This window comes from Mirounga angustirostris, unplaced genomic scaffold (assembly GCF_029215605.1).
Source record: "Mirounga angustirostris isolate CCGP_5_RB_7025 unplaced genomic scaffold, mMirAng1.0.hap1 SCAF_2, whole genome shotgun sequence".
Classification (NCBI taxonomy): domain Eukaryota; kingdom Metazoa; phylum Chordata; class Mammalia; order Carnivora; family Phocidae; genus Mirounga; species Mirounga angustirostris.
In genome coordinates, this window is record NW_026991710.1 from 69,888,572 (window position 1) to 69,905,288 (window position 16,717).

The window sequence follows — 16,717 nt, forward strand, 5'->3', positions numbered from 1 at the left end:
CTACCTTGGAGGGTTATTTTTCACTCTAGTTTCTTGAGATGGTGCCATGAACATTTGTGCTGCTTCTACAGATCCATCATTGAACCCATTATCTGTGGGTTCAAGGTTTTTTTGCGCAAGGACAACAAATCCCTCCTAGAATTCAGCTCCAGGAAAAAAGAATAAATTCTCCTCATGAGCCAGCATGCTTTCTTTTTATCAGAGAAGAATTATATAAGCTGTTTAATTTCCCATTTTGGCTTTAATTTCCAGGAAATCTAGAGCTAAATTTAATGCCCGAGTACTGTAATTGTGATAACTAAGGGTTTTATTTGTTTCTCATTCCTTTTCTTTGACTTTTAACTTTCCTCCGTGTGGGATTTAATGATATTCTTGCTTTATCTTTTACTATAAGTTTTCTGATTTTTTTTTTTGAAGTAGAGATATATATGACACATGTACCTATTCATTTGTATCTTCACTGTTCACTTCTCAAAATATATGCTTACCCAATTTTTTCCTTTAATTTTTCATTGTAAAGTAAGGTGGTACTGAAACCAGTAGTTTTTTTTTTTTTTTTTTTTTTTTTTAAGATTTATTTTAGAGGGAGAGACAGAGCAAGTGATCAGGAGGGGGTATGGGTGGGCAGAGGGAGAGGGAGAGAGTGTCGACTCCGCACAGAGCCCAGCGCAGGGCTTGATCTCACGACCCTGAGATCATTACCCGAGCCGAAACTAAGAGCCTTGGACGCTCAACCGATCGTCACCCAGGTGCCCTTGAAACCAGTAATTATATCGGTTACCTTCTCACTTGCAAAATTTTTGGCAAAGGTAGTGTCTAGCCAGATGTTTGGAAAGTAGTCCCATCATTTTTGTTTTCTTTGTCCCCTGCTTTTGTGGTTAGGACCTTCTGAGAAAGAAATATCTGTAAGGAAACATGCTTTGTACTGCTAGAATTGAGCAATTTTTATGAACCAGCTTAATAATAAACAGGTTATCTTGATCAAGCTTTTGTTTCATCCTCTCCTTCTGGTATTTCTGAAATCCTTTGGTGTGATGAGTCATAAAAACAACAAATGACTTAGTTTTAAAATATGGGCTTAGCATTTTCTCTGAAAGTGTATGTGATTTGTTTTATAGTTATTTCAAAAGTAAATGCAGCGATATAGATTAGTTTGTCTTCTGTATATGTCAAATGCTACTCTTAGGTTTTGATGTGGGTTAATATATTACTTGTGGAATCCCTTAATGAGGACGATGGTATTAGAGCACCAGACAAGCAATTTTAATTTAATAAACTCCCTCCCCTCTAAGCCAACATCACTTTCACAGGTTCTTCCTTACCTGGAAATACATGAAAGTGAATGGTTAATGCAAGCAACCGGATGAGTATTTTCATTTGGAAATCGTATAGAAAGCAAACAGAAGGATGTCCTGGACTGGGGAGGGGCACAGGCTTTTGCATAGCGGAGACTTAGAGTCTGTGCCCCCTTTTCTCCTCTGTTTGGAGCTTCAGCTACATCATGTGCCCTGGGCCTCGGTTTCCTCGTTGGTAAAATGAAGGCCCTGGGCTAATAGATGATCTCTAGGGTATGATCTAGCTCCCACTCTCTGGTGCTGATCCAGATACTTTCCTCTGCCTCATGGTTCCTGTTTTTCTCTTGTACCAGCAATTTATGAAGATTGCCAGGAATCCTAACACAAATCTTTCTGATGGGCAATAGAAGCAGTAAATAGTTCCCTAATAGAAAAAATCAATCATAGAAGATACTGTTTGGTTCTGTGGTGGAAATATTAAGAGTGGAAGTGTTTTTAATGAAGGGGAGGTGGTGGCCTATAATTCCTGCAGGCTGATGGGGTAAGGAGATAGCAGATAGATACTACTAGAAACTAGGAATTGGTCGTGCATGAGATCCAGACAGGGCACTGTGCCCTCATGTCCTCACTGGGTGTATGGAAACAGCTCACATTCTCTCCTTACAGTGGGATGGCCCGGACAGCCTCCTGGGGAAGTCAGTGCAGTTCTCGTGGACATGACCTCAGTGTAGCCTCCCAGTAGGGATGCTGTGACCGTGAGTGGCAGCACTAGTATTTGCTCATTCATTTATGCAACAAATACCCACTAAGCCTCAAATACTTTCCTAGGCACTGGGGATTCCATATGAGTAAGACTGAGTTCTTGCTTTAAAGGGGACTACAGGGGACGCCTGGGTGGCTCAGTCGGTTAAGCGGCTGCCTTCGGCCCGGGTCATGATCCCAGGGTCCTAGGATCAAGTCCCACATCGGGCTCCTTGCTCAGTGGGGAGCCTGCTTCTCCCTCTCTCTCCCTCTGCTTGTGCTCTGTCAAATAAATAAAATCTTTAAAAAAATAAAAATAAAAAAAATAAAGGGGACTACAGGAGGAAGAGAATTATACAATAAAAATGTCAGGTACTGCTAAGTACTATGAGTCCGACAGCAGGCAAATGAAGAGGACTAGACAGAGGAAAGAATGCAAAAAACCTTGAGGTGGGAACAGGTTGCTGTATTAGAAGAGCACCAAGAGCTAGGCAGTGTGTCTAGAGCAGAATGAGCAAGGTGGAGAGCAAGGAGCAACATCAGCCCTGGTGCCTAGAAGCCAACAAGCCAAGACTGGGCAGGTGTGATAAGTCATTGTTTAGGTAGGCAGTGAATTCATGGCCTTGAGTGCAATTCTGGGCAGCCTCTTTGCCTTATGGCCCCAGTTCTCCTAAGGCCTAACTCCCTCCAGTAAGCTAGGCATTTAGGGAAGTGTATAAATTCTTTCAGACTGTTGGCAAACAACCTAGGGCTTGAAAGAGTTTATGCACTTTCCAACTGCCTAATTTAATAGCTGGGGCAGCCTTAGGCATTGTGAGTACAATGGACATTTTCTGGGAATAACTGGTGACTAAAAGTCATAGATACCATTGGGATTCTAAAGAAATTCTTGGAAAACAAAAGAGGGGGATACTTTCAAACACCTCAATTAATTGCATTTTTACATTGTAGCGGTATAATGGTCACATTCCTTAAAGGACAGTAAAAGAAATAAAACAGCAAGGAGCTCTCTTTGGTGCAGTATTGAAATTCTTGAAAAACCGGACTTAATTAAAAGTTGTGATGCTTTTAACTTAAGTACTTTCTATGACCATATATCTAAACACTACATAAATTACCCTCATTTCAAATCCTCAGAAAAATAAGTGGTCTTAGTTCACCTCTCACTGAGAACAGCCGTTCAGAGGGCTCAGGCACCTCAGGCTGCCCAGGGCTGGTAAGGATCAGAGTTCAGATTCCAGTCTGGGACTTTGGCTCCAGAGTGGTTACTCTTTCCATCATATTTGAGGACAGATTTCTTCCTTTGTGCTGCACAAAGCAGAGGGTTAGTCAGTGAACAGGGGCATGTCTTCACCTTTAGCAAACATTACTCAAGAAAGCCAGAATCAGGGACTTTGCTCATCACTGTGCCCGGTTATTTCTGTCTGTCCTGGGGTGATAGCAACCCAGAGAGTGGCTATGAGGAAAGGCAAGGGGGAAGGTGCAGAGGTTGGGGATGGAAATACCTGCTAGAGATCCATCTCCAGTTGTTCAAGGATCGGATAGCGTTTCTGTGGTAATGGAGAGGTTGTCCGCACTTGAAAAGAGTACAGTGTTATAATTGTACAAGTGAAGTAATTCGGTGCAGTCTGAGGTCGCCCGCTTGCTGGTAGGGAGTTGCCAGTCCATCTTTAAGCCAGTGTCCCAGGCAAGTCTGACACACCTGGGAATGGACTTCTTGCTCTTAGACTGGAGAAGCAAAGGGGCCCACGCTGTGTGTTCTCAGCCATCAGCCTGATCCAGTCATTCTGGGCCTGTTTTCTCATCTGTAAGAATGAAGGCGTTGAGGGGCGCCTGGGTGGCTCAGATGGTTGAGCGTCTGCCTTTGGCTCAGGTCATGGTCTCAGGGTTCTGGGATTGAGCCCCACATCAGACTCCTTGCTCAGCGGGGAGTCTGCTTCTCCCTCTGCCTGCCGCTCCCCCTGCTTGTGTTCCCTCTCTCTCTTTCTCTTGCTCTCTGACAAATAAAATCTGAAAAAAAAAAAAAAAATGGAGGGGTTGATATGAATGATCTCCAATGCCATTTTAGCTCTTTACCAAAGTGTGTGTGCGTGCGCGCACACACATGCATGTATTTGTGATTAGACACGTTTAATCTGACCTGTTTTCCGCCAGTTTTTTAGCAAAGCAGACTATAAGTCATGAATGTGCTTAGAAAAAAAAAAGAATTCATGGTCAAGATAAATATGTTAATTTGTGAGATAGAGAAATCTTGCCTCCATGAAAATAGTGAATAGAAGTGAAACTTGTATTACTGGAAAGGGAAGGTAATTTTTTAAGGCCCTCCCCGCCCCCCCAAAAAAGTTCGTATGTACTAATAGTGTGTATCAGGGAAGGGTCAAATCCATTAAAACTCTCCCAAGTGGAACAAGTGACCTGAATTACTTGTTTGCTTAAGTCAAACAGGAAAGTTCTTCTTCCTTTGAACTTAAATAATTCCAGGAAATGCAATAAAGAAGCTGAGGGAGAAAGTAAGCATTGAGTTGCGACTCCGTGTTCACAGTTACATAAGCTCTGTTAATATGCTTTATGATCTCCAGTGTGAAGACCGCTCATGTTCTGCATTCTTGTTTTTCCTCTCTGAACTGAATGCTGTTTTGTGAGTGGGAGATCTTCAGCGTTTGAACACAGCCCGTTAAGTAGGCGTCTTTTAAAAAGTAAAATAAATAACTTCTAAGGTTTCACTTTTTATTTACCACCAATCCACTTTACGTTTAGTTTGAAAAGTTAACTTACGTAGCAATAAATGTTCTATTTATAATTTACTTTTTCTTCCCTTTCCATGTCTCTTTCCAGGAAATGACCCATTCATGGCCGCCTCCTTTGACAGCAATACACACGCCTAGTACAGCCGAGCCCTCCAAGTTTCCTTTTCCCACAAAGGTAATTCTTTACAACAGGCCGTGTATCCACACCCGTGCAAAGTCTGAAGTATTGCTATGAGATAGATTAACTTAGCACTAGCTGTTGAAATCTTTGCAGATTCGGTTAAAACTGCCACTAAGCTTCTGAAGTGCTTCATAATGTTTTCAACACTTCACTCTCCAAATTATTTGGGTAAGAACATCTTACCTTTGTATGGGGTTTTGTAGCTTATGAAAGCATTCAGGACTTTTCAGTAAATTCTCTCATTTGAGACTTCTTACTTAGACATGGGAAAACAGAAGTACAGGGAGAGTGAGTGACGTAGGTGTCTGAATCCTCGTTCGGAATTTAGATATATGCATAACACATAAATCTTAGACTTTCTCATACCTACTAATTTTCTTAAAGTTTGCTGTGATCATCTACATTAGTGCTGGTTTTAATAACAAGTGAATCAGTTGCTGACTCGCATATTTCCATTGAAGTATTTGTGAACAGTGTATTTTAAACCCTGCCATTTTCCTTTGCTTATTTGTACTTTGGGATAACCTTCAGAGTATAGAAATAGCACCTTCAGATCTGTGTTCTGTCCAGCTTGGTATGCATGCACACTGTTAATATATTATAGCTATTCCTTTGCATGGTATTGTTTTCAAAAGAGGTTATATCTACCCAGACCAGAATCTGCCATGTTAGATACTTTACATATTTTCTCATGATAGTTTTTTTTAATGTTGTTTGTTATTCCTAGTACAAACATTATACTTTGTAAAAATAAATGAATCTTTGCTCAGTACCAAAGGAAAAATAAATTCTAGGAAAGAATAGAAGAAATAAATAATAAATAGAAGAACTAAAACCCATTTTACATATGTAAAAAATAGATTTATCAGCGTTCATCAGACATAGCAGTGATGCAACCTTAGATTTATAAACCTTAATAATAACTAGAGATTTTTTTTTTTCTTTCTAGGATTCTCAGCACATCAGTTCTGCAACCCAAAACCAAAGTAGGTGGAACTGATTATTGCATTGGAGAACAAAGCATGGTTTTTGTTGTTTTACTATAAAAAAAAAAAAACAATGCAAAATAGCCCAGCACAGATGAGGGCTTCCTATTTTGTTTTTTTGTTTTTGTTTTGTTTTGTTTTTTAAAGATTTTATTTATTTATTTGTCAGAGAGACAGAACACAAGCAGGGGGAGAGGCAGGCAGAGGGAGAAGCAGGCTCCCCGCCGAGCAAGGAGCCCGATGTGGGACTCGATCCCAGGACCCTGGGATCATGACCTGAGCCGAAGGCAGCCGCTTAACCAACTAAGCCACCCAGGGGTCCCGAGGGCTTCCTATTTTGAAAGAATAGGAAGGGAGCACAAACATAAAACTGTGCTTTAGGTGGAATTTCAGATCGTTGCAAAGAGTTAATGAAGATGTCATAGTAAAGTACTTGACAAATATAATGTGTCATAATTATAACAAATATAATTACCTGACGTATGCACACATCTTGAATGTGACTCTCAAAGCATTCTAACCCAGGAATAGTATATAGAATAGATTGGGATATTTTTTGTGGTTCTTGTGTTTTTTTCTAAGAAAAGTAAGAAATTTGTATAAGGAATAGAGTACATAGCTTCTTTAGTTTTTCTTTATGTATTCACCCTGCAATTCTTGTTTGGTCTCTCTTTATGGATTGTAAATAGTTGATAATTCAGAGGGAAACAGAAGTAAGCTAACTGGATCCAGCCATTCTCTTCATCAATAACCCCTTGATTCAATAAAGTTTTTGTGTCTCAACTACATGCAAGGCATTTCAAACCTTATGAAAATGACTAGGGTATTTGCAGTCATTTAATTTATTAATATATGGTGCATGTCCAAGTTATGAAGTGTTAGTCTTCAAAAAAATAGGGCAACCAAAGTAGGATATGTATGTATGTTGGGGGAAGGTTGCACATAGATACTCCATGGAGGTGACTCTTCCTCAAATCTCCCCACCTCATTCTTTTCCCTCACTTATATATTTTTTTCCCTTTATTTTTCTACAGTTTAAATTGCACGGATGTGAGGAGAGTAGAAAAAAGATGAGGAAAGCAAGAAACAGAATATCCTTTCCTCTAGAGCAGGGGTGGACCCACCATAGCCTGAGAGTCCATCTGTTCTGCAGCTGGTTTTTGTAAAGAAGGTTTTATTAGGACACAGCCATGCCCGTTCATTTATTATTATGCCACGAGGTACAGCTTGCAACGCCAGAAATATTGACTCTCTGACCTTTATAGAAAAAGTTTGCCATTCTCTGCTCTAGATACTAAATAAGATCTTGCAAAGGACTCATGACTGAATTTCCCCCATATGCAGAGAATTAAACCTGATCATCCTGCCACAGTATTTGTATAAGTGGCAAGGTAAAATTAACCAAAATTAATGGCTTCTTGGGGCGATTGGGAAATCTTTTTTTCTCAGCATCTTGGCGGTCTCTCCAGAGACAAATAAGCAGTGGAGTGGGACAAGGCTCGGCAGGACGGCCAGCTCAGCTGTGGACAGGCTTGCTCTGTGCCCCTTTACCGCTTGCTCTCCCCTCTCCCCATTTGCTAGGGCTGCCCGCCAGGCAGATCATATGCCTTCCCCTGGGTTCCTCACAGCTTTGATGATTGCTAACTCCTGGTTTAGAAAGACCCTTTTAATCCTTTAAATTGTTTGATTTCCCCTTTTAGCAAAATCTAGCTGAAGATGAGCTGGTAAGCACTTTCTTGGCGGAGAATGGGTGGCCCTCTCAGCCGATGGAGTAGTGTGGGCCAATTTCTCCTTGCTCTTGCTCTGAGGCGTTTTCAGACCCTGGCAGGTCTCCAGTAGGTCTTGGCTCACTAGATGCTTACCCTGGGGTTTTTCATGCTGCCGCCATTCTGTCTGTCCGTGTTCCGGGGAACCTTGTTTACTTTTGTGAGAGTGGGACCTAGTTGAACCCTAGAGAGGTCTAGTTTTATGTTGGGTGAAGAGGGAGTTAGTTATCTTAAGGTTTTGTTTGGAGCCTGCAGAGAATGAAGTATGCCTAAGGGTAATCAGAGCCTTGGGGTGCTTCAGACCCAGTGAAGACCAGTATATGAGAGTCCCTGTGAGTGCCTCGAAGAGTGGCCTTAGCCCCTCCGATTTGTAGTTCTGCCTGTAGCTTTCTAGCCAGAAGGGGAAGCAGTTATAACCGTCATGTAAGAGCTGCTGCCGCCCTGAGGGTAAAGTGATTAATTGCAAGGTCTCCACATGACATTGTTGGGAAATCTCATTCAAGCCTGCCTAAAAGGCGCCCGTATTCCCATTCCACTCCCCGTTCTGTTTCAGGTCCCTATTACCTCACGCCTAAAGCAGCTTCCCAGATGGGTTGTTGCCTCCACCGTTAATATTGCCCGTTCCTTTCTAGGTTCTGCCAGGTGGCACCACTAAATTAATCTTTCTGAGGAATCTCTCTAGCATGTACCTGGTAGAGACCTTTGGTGGTGTCTCATTGCCAAACAAAGTTCTAACTTACCATCCTGGCATTCAGCGCCCTCCCAAATCTGACTTTCACCTGTCTTTCCATCGTGTCCACACATTTTGTACGCTGTCCTTACCCTTTCCAAGTCTGTGCCGTTTTAAATCTTCCCTCTCCTGCCCGAAGGCCTTCCTCCTCCTCCTCCTCTCCCTTTGACCGGCAGTCATTCTGTCAAAACTTCACCCATCTTTTGTGACACAATTCATTTTGCTCCTTGTCTAGCTTGCCTTCTTTAGTCACTACCAAGAGAGAGACCATTCTTTAGTTTCCTGGGACCGTTCATTTAGGTGACCAATTTGCGTGCCCCTCTCACACTGCCCGCCATTGGAGATATTTGTGTGCCCGGCACGCGTCCCTCAGTTACTTGTCAGCTCATCGAGGATAGGGTCGAGTGCCTTGAATATCTTGTATCTGGGAGGCAGTGTGACTACGTGGATGGGGGCAGGTGTTGAATAATGGACGGGTGAGAGGGAGCGCACACTCGACGGAGGTCAGAGGCTGGGAAAAGGGAGTGCTGGTAAATCACTGGTAGATGGGGAAGGGCAGACCAGGTGGGAGTGAGAGCAGCTCTCTCCTAGGGCTTCCATGGGGGTCCCCCACCGCGAGCTGACATCAAGGAAAGTCAGGTCCCCAGCAGGTAGGAAAGTTACCAGTCATGGGGTAGGGTGTGTTGCAAGCAGGGCTTTTCTGTGACTTTTTGCTCTGTTCAGGGTTTTTCGATTCTGAGCAAGTCCTCGATCTAGAGGTAACGTAAGTGCTATTGTATGATGGTGAGAATGTATCACCATTGTGCGGTGCATATAGCAAGCACTATGATTGACCGAGTTGAAGTAGACTAAGTGTTCAGGTGGAAAAAGCAAGGACGGGGGTGAGGGGGACAGCACAGAAAGGGGGGGATTTATAAGGAATAAACTCAGGAATGTATCTCATTGTGCTGCTCTGATCATTTTCCTTTCCCCACAGAACAATATGATACATCTTCAAAAACCCACACTAATTCTCAGCAGGGAACATCGTAAGTAATATGCTTTTGTTTATTAAAAGTTTATAACGTAACATGGTGATTTCCCATGTAAATCCATTGCTTAGATTTTTTTTTCCCTACCGCTTTCAAGTAATGACTTTCATAACCTACCACTGCATTGTAAAAGGAAGTAATGCCCTACATTTATACTTGGATTAAGTTCTTCTGTTGAAGGTTCAGGCACCACAAGAGAGTTTGCTAAGGCGTCTTCTCAAAAGAAAGGCATGTGAGCCATTCTTTACATATTAACTGTGGAAAATAGAAGGTCTTAGCGTTGTAAATTTCAGTCCTAAATAGCTTTTGCTTTGGAAAACAAATTTTAGGGGATGTGTACAATTTAAGATTTTTTGGCCACTTTTTTGGCCTAGTTTTAACTAATAAAGAATGAGTCCTGTTGCCCAGCTGTTCTTTATTAAGGCCGAGTAAGTCCAGATACATTTGGGGTTTTTAGAACGGTTTAAAGTACATAATAAAGATTTTCAAATCAGCAATTGGACCCACTTGGTCATTTCTTGATGGTATTGAAGTAATACTTGTTTTCCTCCAACTGCAAAGGGTTTTTGGGAACGAGGTGATGCTCCTTCAGTATCTAATCAGTCACTGACGGGGGAGGGGGAGGCGCTAGCCTCCCCGAATTTTGGGTTTAAGCTCCAGCTTTGCTCTGGGTACAGTGTTTGTTCCATGCATCTTGGAAGGGGTCATTGCTGTGGGTTGAGTATTTTGAGAAGCTGTGTAGTCGAGGCAAAGAGGTTATTTTATCTTTTCACCGTGACTGAATGTGGGACTAAGTTAAATCACGGCTCCCAAGTGCCAGCTCCTTTCTCCATCGCAAAACAAGAAAAAAAGAACAATATGGCAAGATATTTTTAAAGATTAATTTCTTACAGTTCAAAGGGTGGAGTTTTTTGTGCATGTAATAAAAGTTATTTCATTTGTGGTACTGGCAGATGGTGAGATTTTTGCTTGTTTTTATTGTCCTTTACCAGAAAAAAAAATTTTTTTTTAACCTTATGTGCCTTTTCTTTCCCTTCCCCACCCCCCTTTCTTTCTTCCTTCCTTTTTAAATTTTACTGGCTCCTGAATTTTGGAAGTCTGGAATCGATGGCTGGTAGAGAACAGAAACTGTAGTTCAAGGGACTGCAATTGTAACGATTCTGTGGAAGCTCTAACTTCCCCCAAGGTTTTACACCTTGTGCTCTTTGTAAGGATTGGTAGTAAAGCCCTTTAGACCGTAAAAGGCCCCTGTCTGTGTTTTTGGGGGCAGCGAGGAAGGGGGAATTGAAGAGGAAGGGAAGCCGCTGTGTCCTTGGGCCTGTGGGGAGAGGAGGAAAGGCCACTGGATGTGAGTGAGGCCCAAGAAGCAGCTTCACACCGAGCAGGCCAAAGTCACACCCTCTCACACCACCCACTTCCATCAGCTTTCAGGCTCGGGTAGTTGGTAGGGACTCAGACCATTTTCTGTGCTGGGTTTGCTCCTCAGAGAGATGGGCCGTCCTCCTGCTGAGTTGAAGCCCAGAAATCAGAGGTGCCTACAAGTATGTGACAGGCATATGACATAGGTAGTGCTCTCTTTACAAAACTGTTCATTTGCCATATATAAAATCGCCTAGAAAAGAGTATTTATGATGATCCTGGTAGACTGAAGGAGGGGAGGAAGACAGCGCCCCTTCGAAGGAGGCGAAGAGGAAAGGGAAGCGTGCCAGAGGAAGAGAGAATGAGGGGGGTACGGTGGTGGTCGGATGGGCAGGGCTGGTGGGATCGATAAGAGCCAGAAAGGTACCTCTGGGAAAAGGAATCACGTCCGTGTCCCGATTAATTTGTGCACTGCAGTCATGGTTTCAGACTCCGTAGGTCACATCTGTTGGTGCTCACAGGTTAATTTGATCTAGCGTCAGCGTGTAGGCTCTATGACATGCACTGAAACTATTTGAGCGGCAGAGTGCCAGAGAGATGGTCTAACGCACTTTGAATGTCAGAGAAAAAAACGTTCATTTCGGGATCATGTGTACTGTGGTTTTAAAACTCAGTCTAGGTCTTAATGCTTTTTCTTTCAGTTGCTAGTACTTGGGAATCCTCACATACGATATTATTCTCTGGACTTGGTTCCAGGTGACTTGGAGATCTTTCCAAAAATTGCTTCCATTCTTCCATTCAGGGCATAATTAGTGAACACATGCTGTGTGCTTGGTGCTGCTTTAGGGACTTGGAAACGGTGGCCGCTGAGACAAAAAATTCTTGTCTTTTTGTCTTGTAACTTAATGCAGCTGTCATGTCATACAAACTCTAGGTTCTGTGTTGGCGACAGGCTCAGGGAGCAGTTCTTTTGGGTGGCGGTGATATTTTTGGGAGGGAGGTCAGGAAAGGTCTCTCAGAGGAGGTGACGTTTGATCTGGAGCCTGAATGATGGGAGAGCGAGGCAGAGAATTTCTGCCACGTCTAAAGGGGCTTGCTAGATTTTGCGGCAGGCTCTGAAGCCATCTGAAAACATCTGGGGGTAGTAATTCTTACTGGCAGTGACAACTTTGAAGTAGTTCCTTTGCCTATGCAAAGCATGGTTTTGAAGGAGCCTGTGGAGGTCCATTTAAGTCTCACATTTGATCATAACTGCTAATTTCCTGCAGTAAGTGACCATAGACTAATTTAAACATTGCCTGAAAGATTGAATAAGATATGTTTTAATGCACTAAGAATCTGTTAGCCCTGAAGGCAGTTTATGCCTTCCACCCACCTTGGGATGCTGGGCTATTAAATCAACAAGATGTGGTCTACTTCCACAAGAATGTGTATTCTGTCTCACCCTGCAGGGGCCTCCAAAGCCTGCCAGTAACTTACCTGTCTACCCCCCTTACGATCCCTTTCCCCCCATATTCTGGTATATTTTCCATTGTGGCCATGTTGGCCCCCTTGCTGTTTTCTTTCTTCTTTCTTTCTTCTTTCTTTTCTTTTCTTTTCTTTTCTTTCTTTCTTTCTTTTCTTCTTTCTTTTCTTCTTTCTTTTCTTCTTTCTTTCCTTTCTTTCTTTGATTTTATTTGAGAGAGAGAACACAAGCTGGGGGAGGGGTGCAGAGGAAGAGGGAGAAGCAGGCTCCCCACTGAGGGAGCCTGATGTGAGGCTCAATCCCAAGACCCTGGGATCATGACCTGAGCTGAAGGCAGATGCTTAACCTACTGAGCCACCCAGGCGCCCCCTCTTTGCTGTTTTGGGTGCCCAGATCACTCTACCCCCTGTTCCTGCAGTGTATGCAATCTCCTTACCAGCGCAGACTTCCCTAACTACCCCATGTAGAAAAGCAACCCACGCCCATCTTTACTCTTTTATTCCCCTCCGTAGGCTTTTTACCCATTGAAAAAAATATATATTTTAGTTGTTTATTTCCCTCTTCATAAGGGAAAAGTATATATTTTAGTTGTTTATCTCCTAGACTGTCAGTGCTACAAAGCAGGGATTTTGTCTGCTTAGAGTTGTATCCACTGAATCTAGAGCAGGGCCTGGCATGTAGTAAGTACTAAGAGTAAATGTGGAAAGAAAACTTACATAGAAACTTGATTAAATATGTGTATAAACAATACTTAATACATGGGATTTAAGGCAATAACTTTTCTAGGTTTTTCCTGGTTGTCCAGTATGTCATTCTTGCACTAATATCTTAGTTGTCATACTTATTTTTTTAAGTAATCTCTCCGCCTGGCATGGGGCCTGAACTCACAACCCCAAGATCAAGAGTCACATGCTCTACCAACTGAGCCAGCCAGGCATCCCTGTTATACTTACTGATTTAATCTTATTTATTAACTTCAGATTTCCCCTCGTTTATAGTCTTGTAATTTTTCTCATGTCCTTCCATGACCTCAGATAATCTTCACTTCATCCATGGATTTTAAATAGTCTTTTATACCTCTGGCAGTTTTTAACCTTGATTACTCTGTGTACTGTCACTTTCCGCTCTGTCTTGTTTGTCCGTAATCTCCCATAGACCGTCCCTCCCTGAATTTGAATAATGCCAGCCACTGTCACCATTTGGAGAGTCGCCCCTATATGCAGTGTCACAACTGCTTGAGATTTGTTGTTTTCAGTTTTTCATTTATTATATGTGGAGCCTTCTTCATAATTTGTCGCCTTCCCTCATCTCCTGCAAAGCATTTGCAGTCCGTATTTCCGCCCTTGATCAAAAAAAGGAATCACAGCCTGATTGAATTTTAGATTTGGGGACTTACATATGTCTGCTTTGGAGCCCAGCCTCTTTCTCTTTCTCTGCCCTCCGTTGCCCATTCTATCCCCAAATCAGTTTTCAGTTTGTGAGATTGTTCAAGTTCACCAATTCTCACATGTTCATTAGCGGTTTCTGAAAAGTATTACGTGCCATCTTACGCACACCTAATACCAGGGTTGTGACTTACTAATTACCGTGAGCTTGCCTTCACTTGCTCTTTCCCAAATAAAATGTACGGCCCAATTGTAGGAAATGTTGAGCCAAAAAATCAGCTTATTTAAGTAGTTTTGGGATTTGAATTGAGATGTTACAGACTATTGGCAGTGAAGTTGTTGGCAAGCCCAGGACTGGGGAATGGAAAAGGAATAAAGGCTTGTCTTGTGTGTCTTCACACAGTAACATTCGGGCTCTGAGTCACTGAAGCCTGCCTGCTGGAACATGTACATGGCTCTCTAAGCGTTGCAGAGCAGTTGGCCTGAAGAATGCATTTGTACAAAGGGGCTTGAGGATAGTTGGTAACCTCTAAATAAAAACTCTACCTCACCGGTAATGTAAAATGTGGTTAAACCTACGTGTTAGTTCAAAGAGTGGCTCTACCTGAGTATTTGGCTTCTTTTGACCAGGGCCAAGGTAGGCCATATGGTGGCATATGCTTTGAAATAGCTGCTTTGTCTTGGCGTTTGGAAGTGAAATTAGTCATTTAACCAATTTTAAAAGTATATGAGGTTTATAGTTCATTTATTTTCGTAAGGGAAAAAGAGCGTATCCATTTTATTCCAGCAGGGTGATTACTGTTTTCTTTAATCGAAGTCTTTCTCTCCGGGGATTCTGGAGAATCCCTCCTATCATGTAGGTTTTCTAGCCATTGCGCCCTCTATTGGCCGGAACAAGGCAATCGTATGAGACGGAATGGCTTTTGCATTCCAGATCCAGCATGTACCAGCTTCATGATGTGGGCAGGGTCGGTGGCTGTTCTGAGCCCGTTTCCTCACCCTCAGAATGTGAGGGCATGATCAGAGGCGGCCATACGGTTGTGAGTAAAGGCAGTGTTTGCAGAGTTCTGAGCACACAGGGGGCGCAGCTACGCGGTACCGTTACCTATGCAGCAAACAGGGTGCTGCTACTCATTCAGCCAGCCTTTTAGGGTTACCTGCCAAGTTCTGGATATAGAAGATACGAAGGTGAAAATGACTCGGTCCTGCCCCAGAAAAGCTTATAGTTGAGTATGTCCCTTGATGCTCTCTTGACCTAGATCTTACTGGTATGAATGAGCCTGGGTCTAAGAGGTTTGATTCCCTTCTGGTGGGTGCTGAGGTGGTCACCCAGATGTGCTGTAATTCGTTTTTGCCATTTTTCACATTATGGACCAATTCTCCCACATGTACCATGTGAAGTGTGCTAGAGTAATGTGCTTGGGCTCAGACCTAACTGTTTGTGGGACAAGTCGGGGATTTTAGCAGCTGCTTCCTTTAAATTTTTTCCTTTATCTCTAAAGATAAAACCTTTACCGGTTATCAGGTTAGATTCCCCCCAACTATATGGATTTATTTATTTATTTATAAAGATTTTATTCATTCATTTGATACAGACAGAGAGCACAAGCAGGGGGTGCTGCAGGCAGAGGGAGAGGGAGAATATGGGGCTCGATCCCAAGACTCTGGGATCATGACCCAAGCCGAAGGCAGATGCGCAACCATCTGAGCCACTCTAGCGCCCCTCTTTTTTTTTTTTTTAATTACAATGATATTCATGATTAATTTTCTGTATTAGTAAAACTTAGATACGGTTTTTAAGTAACTTTTTTTCTTACTACAGATTCAGGACAGGTTTGTCATAAAGAATTTTAGAAGTATCTTTCTTAGCCCCACTAATAGTATGCTGGTTTATGTTGAGCTACCCATCTGGTGATATAATAAACTCTGGTTTCTGGAAGATTCCATGTTACTCTTAGGGGTGGCAGACACTGACAGTACACTTCGTTAATTTTTGCATCAGGGTGCCTGGCTGGCTCAGTTGATAGAGCATGCGACTCTTGATCTTGGGATCATGAGTTCAAGCCCCACATTGGGCCTGTTAGAACTTATTCTTTAAAAAAACAAAAACAAAACCAACAAACTAATTTTTTTATCAAATAAATTGAACCATGAATTTTGATTAAATGAAATACCATCTGTAAATAACCAGTATATCCTACATAGTGGTAGATTTTGTTTGACCCTATTGGTTTATCATTGCTTTTTGAGTGTTTCTTTGGCGATATCTGGAGCACTCTTCTTTCAGAGGTCACTATCCCTCATCTCTTTATTTATTTTTATTTATTTTTTTTTTTTAAAAAGCTTTTTATTTATTTATTTATTTGACAGAGACAGAGAGAGCAGGAACACAAGCAGGGGGAGTGGGAGAGGGAGAAGCAGGCTTCCCGCTGAGCCGGGAGCCCGATGTGGGACTCGATCCCAGGACCCTGGGATCATGACCTGAGCCGAAGGCAGTCGCTTAACCAACTGAGCCACCCAGGCGCCCTCCCTCATCTCTTTAGGTATCATACCTGCAGGCTTTTATTGTTATTGTCTATGTAAGGCTCTGAAGGGGAAATTCTTGGAATCTGGGACAGCATTTTTACAGTGCCTTTTATTCCTTAAGAGCAAGTAGAGCTAAAAGTCAGAACATAACGCTTTCTGACTTACTTCAGGAGAATATATTTGTGGAAGCAAGGCAGACAGCTTACAGATTATTTAGTGCCCTGCTTACATCAGGAAATGTGATGGGTTACCTGATCATTGATGTTTCAGGAAATTAAAGCAAATCAGTTTTATACAAAAGCCAGTGACTAAGAAACAAAGAGGTCCACTTACTGTGGTTTTGCTGTCGGTTTTTTGGTTTTTTTGTGGGTTTTTTTTCCTGGTTGTGTTATACCTTACATTTATTCAAAGATACATCTTTTATCTTTTCCTTGGGTATGCCCCAGCCAAGCCAGGACTTGGCAGTAACACTGTTGAGTGACTTTTTCTTGTATACCATTATGAT

At 42.4% G+C, this 16,717-nt stretch overlaps 1 protein-coding gene across 23 annotated transcripts in view; it reads left to right on the top strand.

Moving 5' to 3' along the window:
- AFF1 (ALF transcription elongation factor 1) overlaps window positions 1-16,717 on the top strand; it is a 284,626-nt gene that overhangs the window by 192,370 nt on the left and 75,539 nt on the right. For all 23 annotated transcript variants that reach the window (XR_010409462.1, XR_010409460.1, XR_010409461.1 and 20 more), the window contains 3 exons: window positions 4,872-4,958; window positions 5,914-5,950; window positions 9,423-9,474. Coding sequence is in view for 19 of the 23 variants with exons in the window: in XM_064584752.1 (XP_064440822.1) it covers window positions 4,872-4,958; window positions 5,914-5,950; window positions 9,423-9,474 (176 nt within the window). In the remaining 4 variants the exon portion in view is untranslated. The remainder of the gene's footprint in view (window positions 1-4,871; window positions 4,959-5,913; window positions 5,951-9,422; window positions 9,475-16,717) is intronic.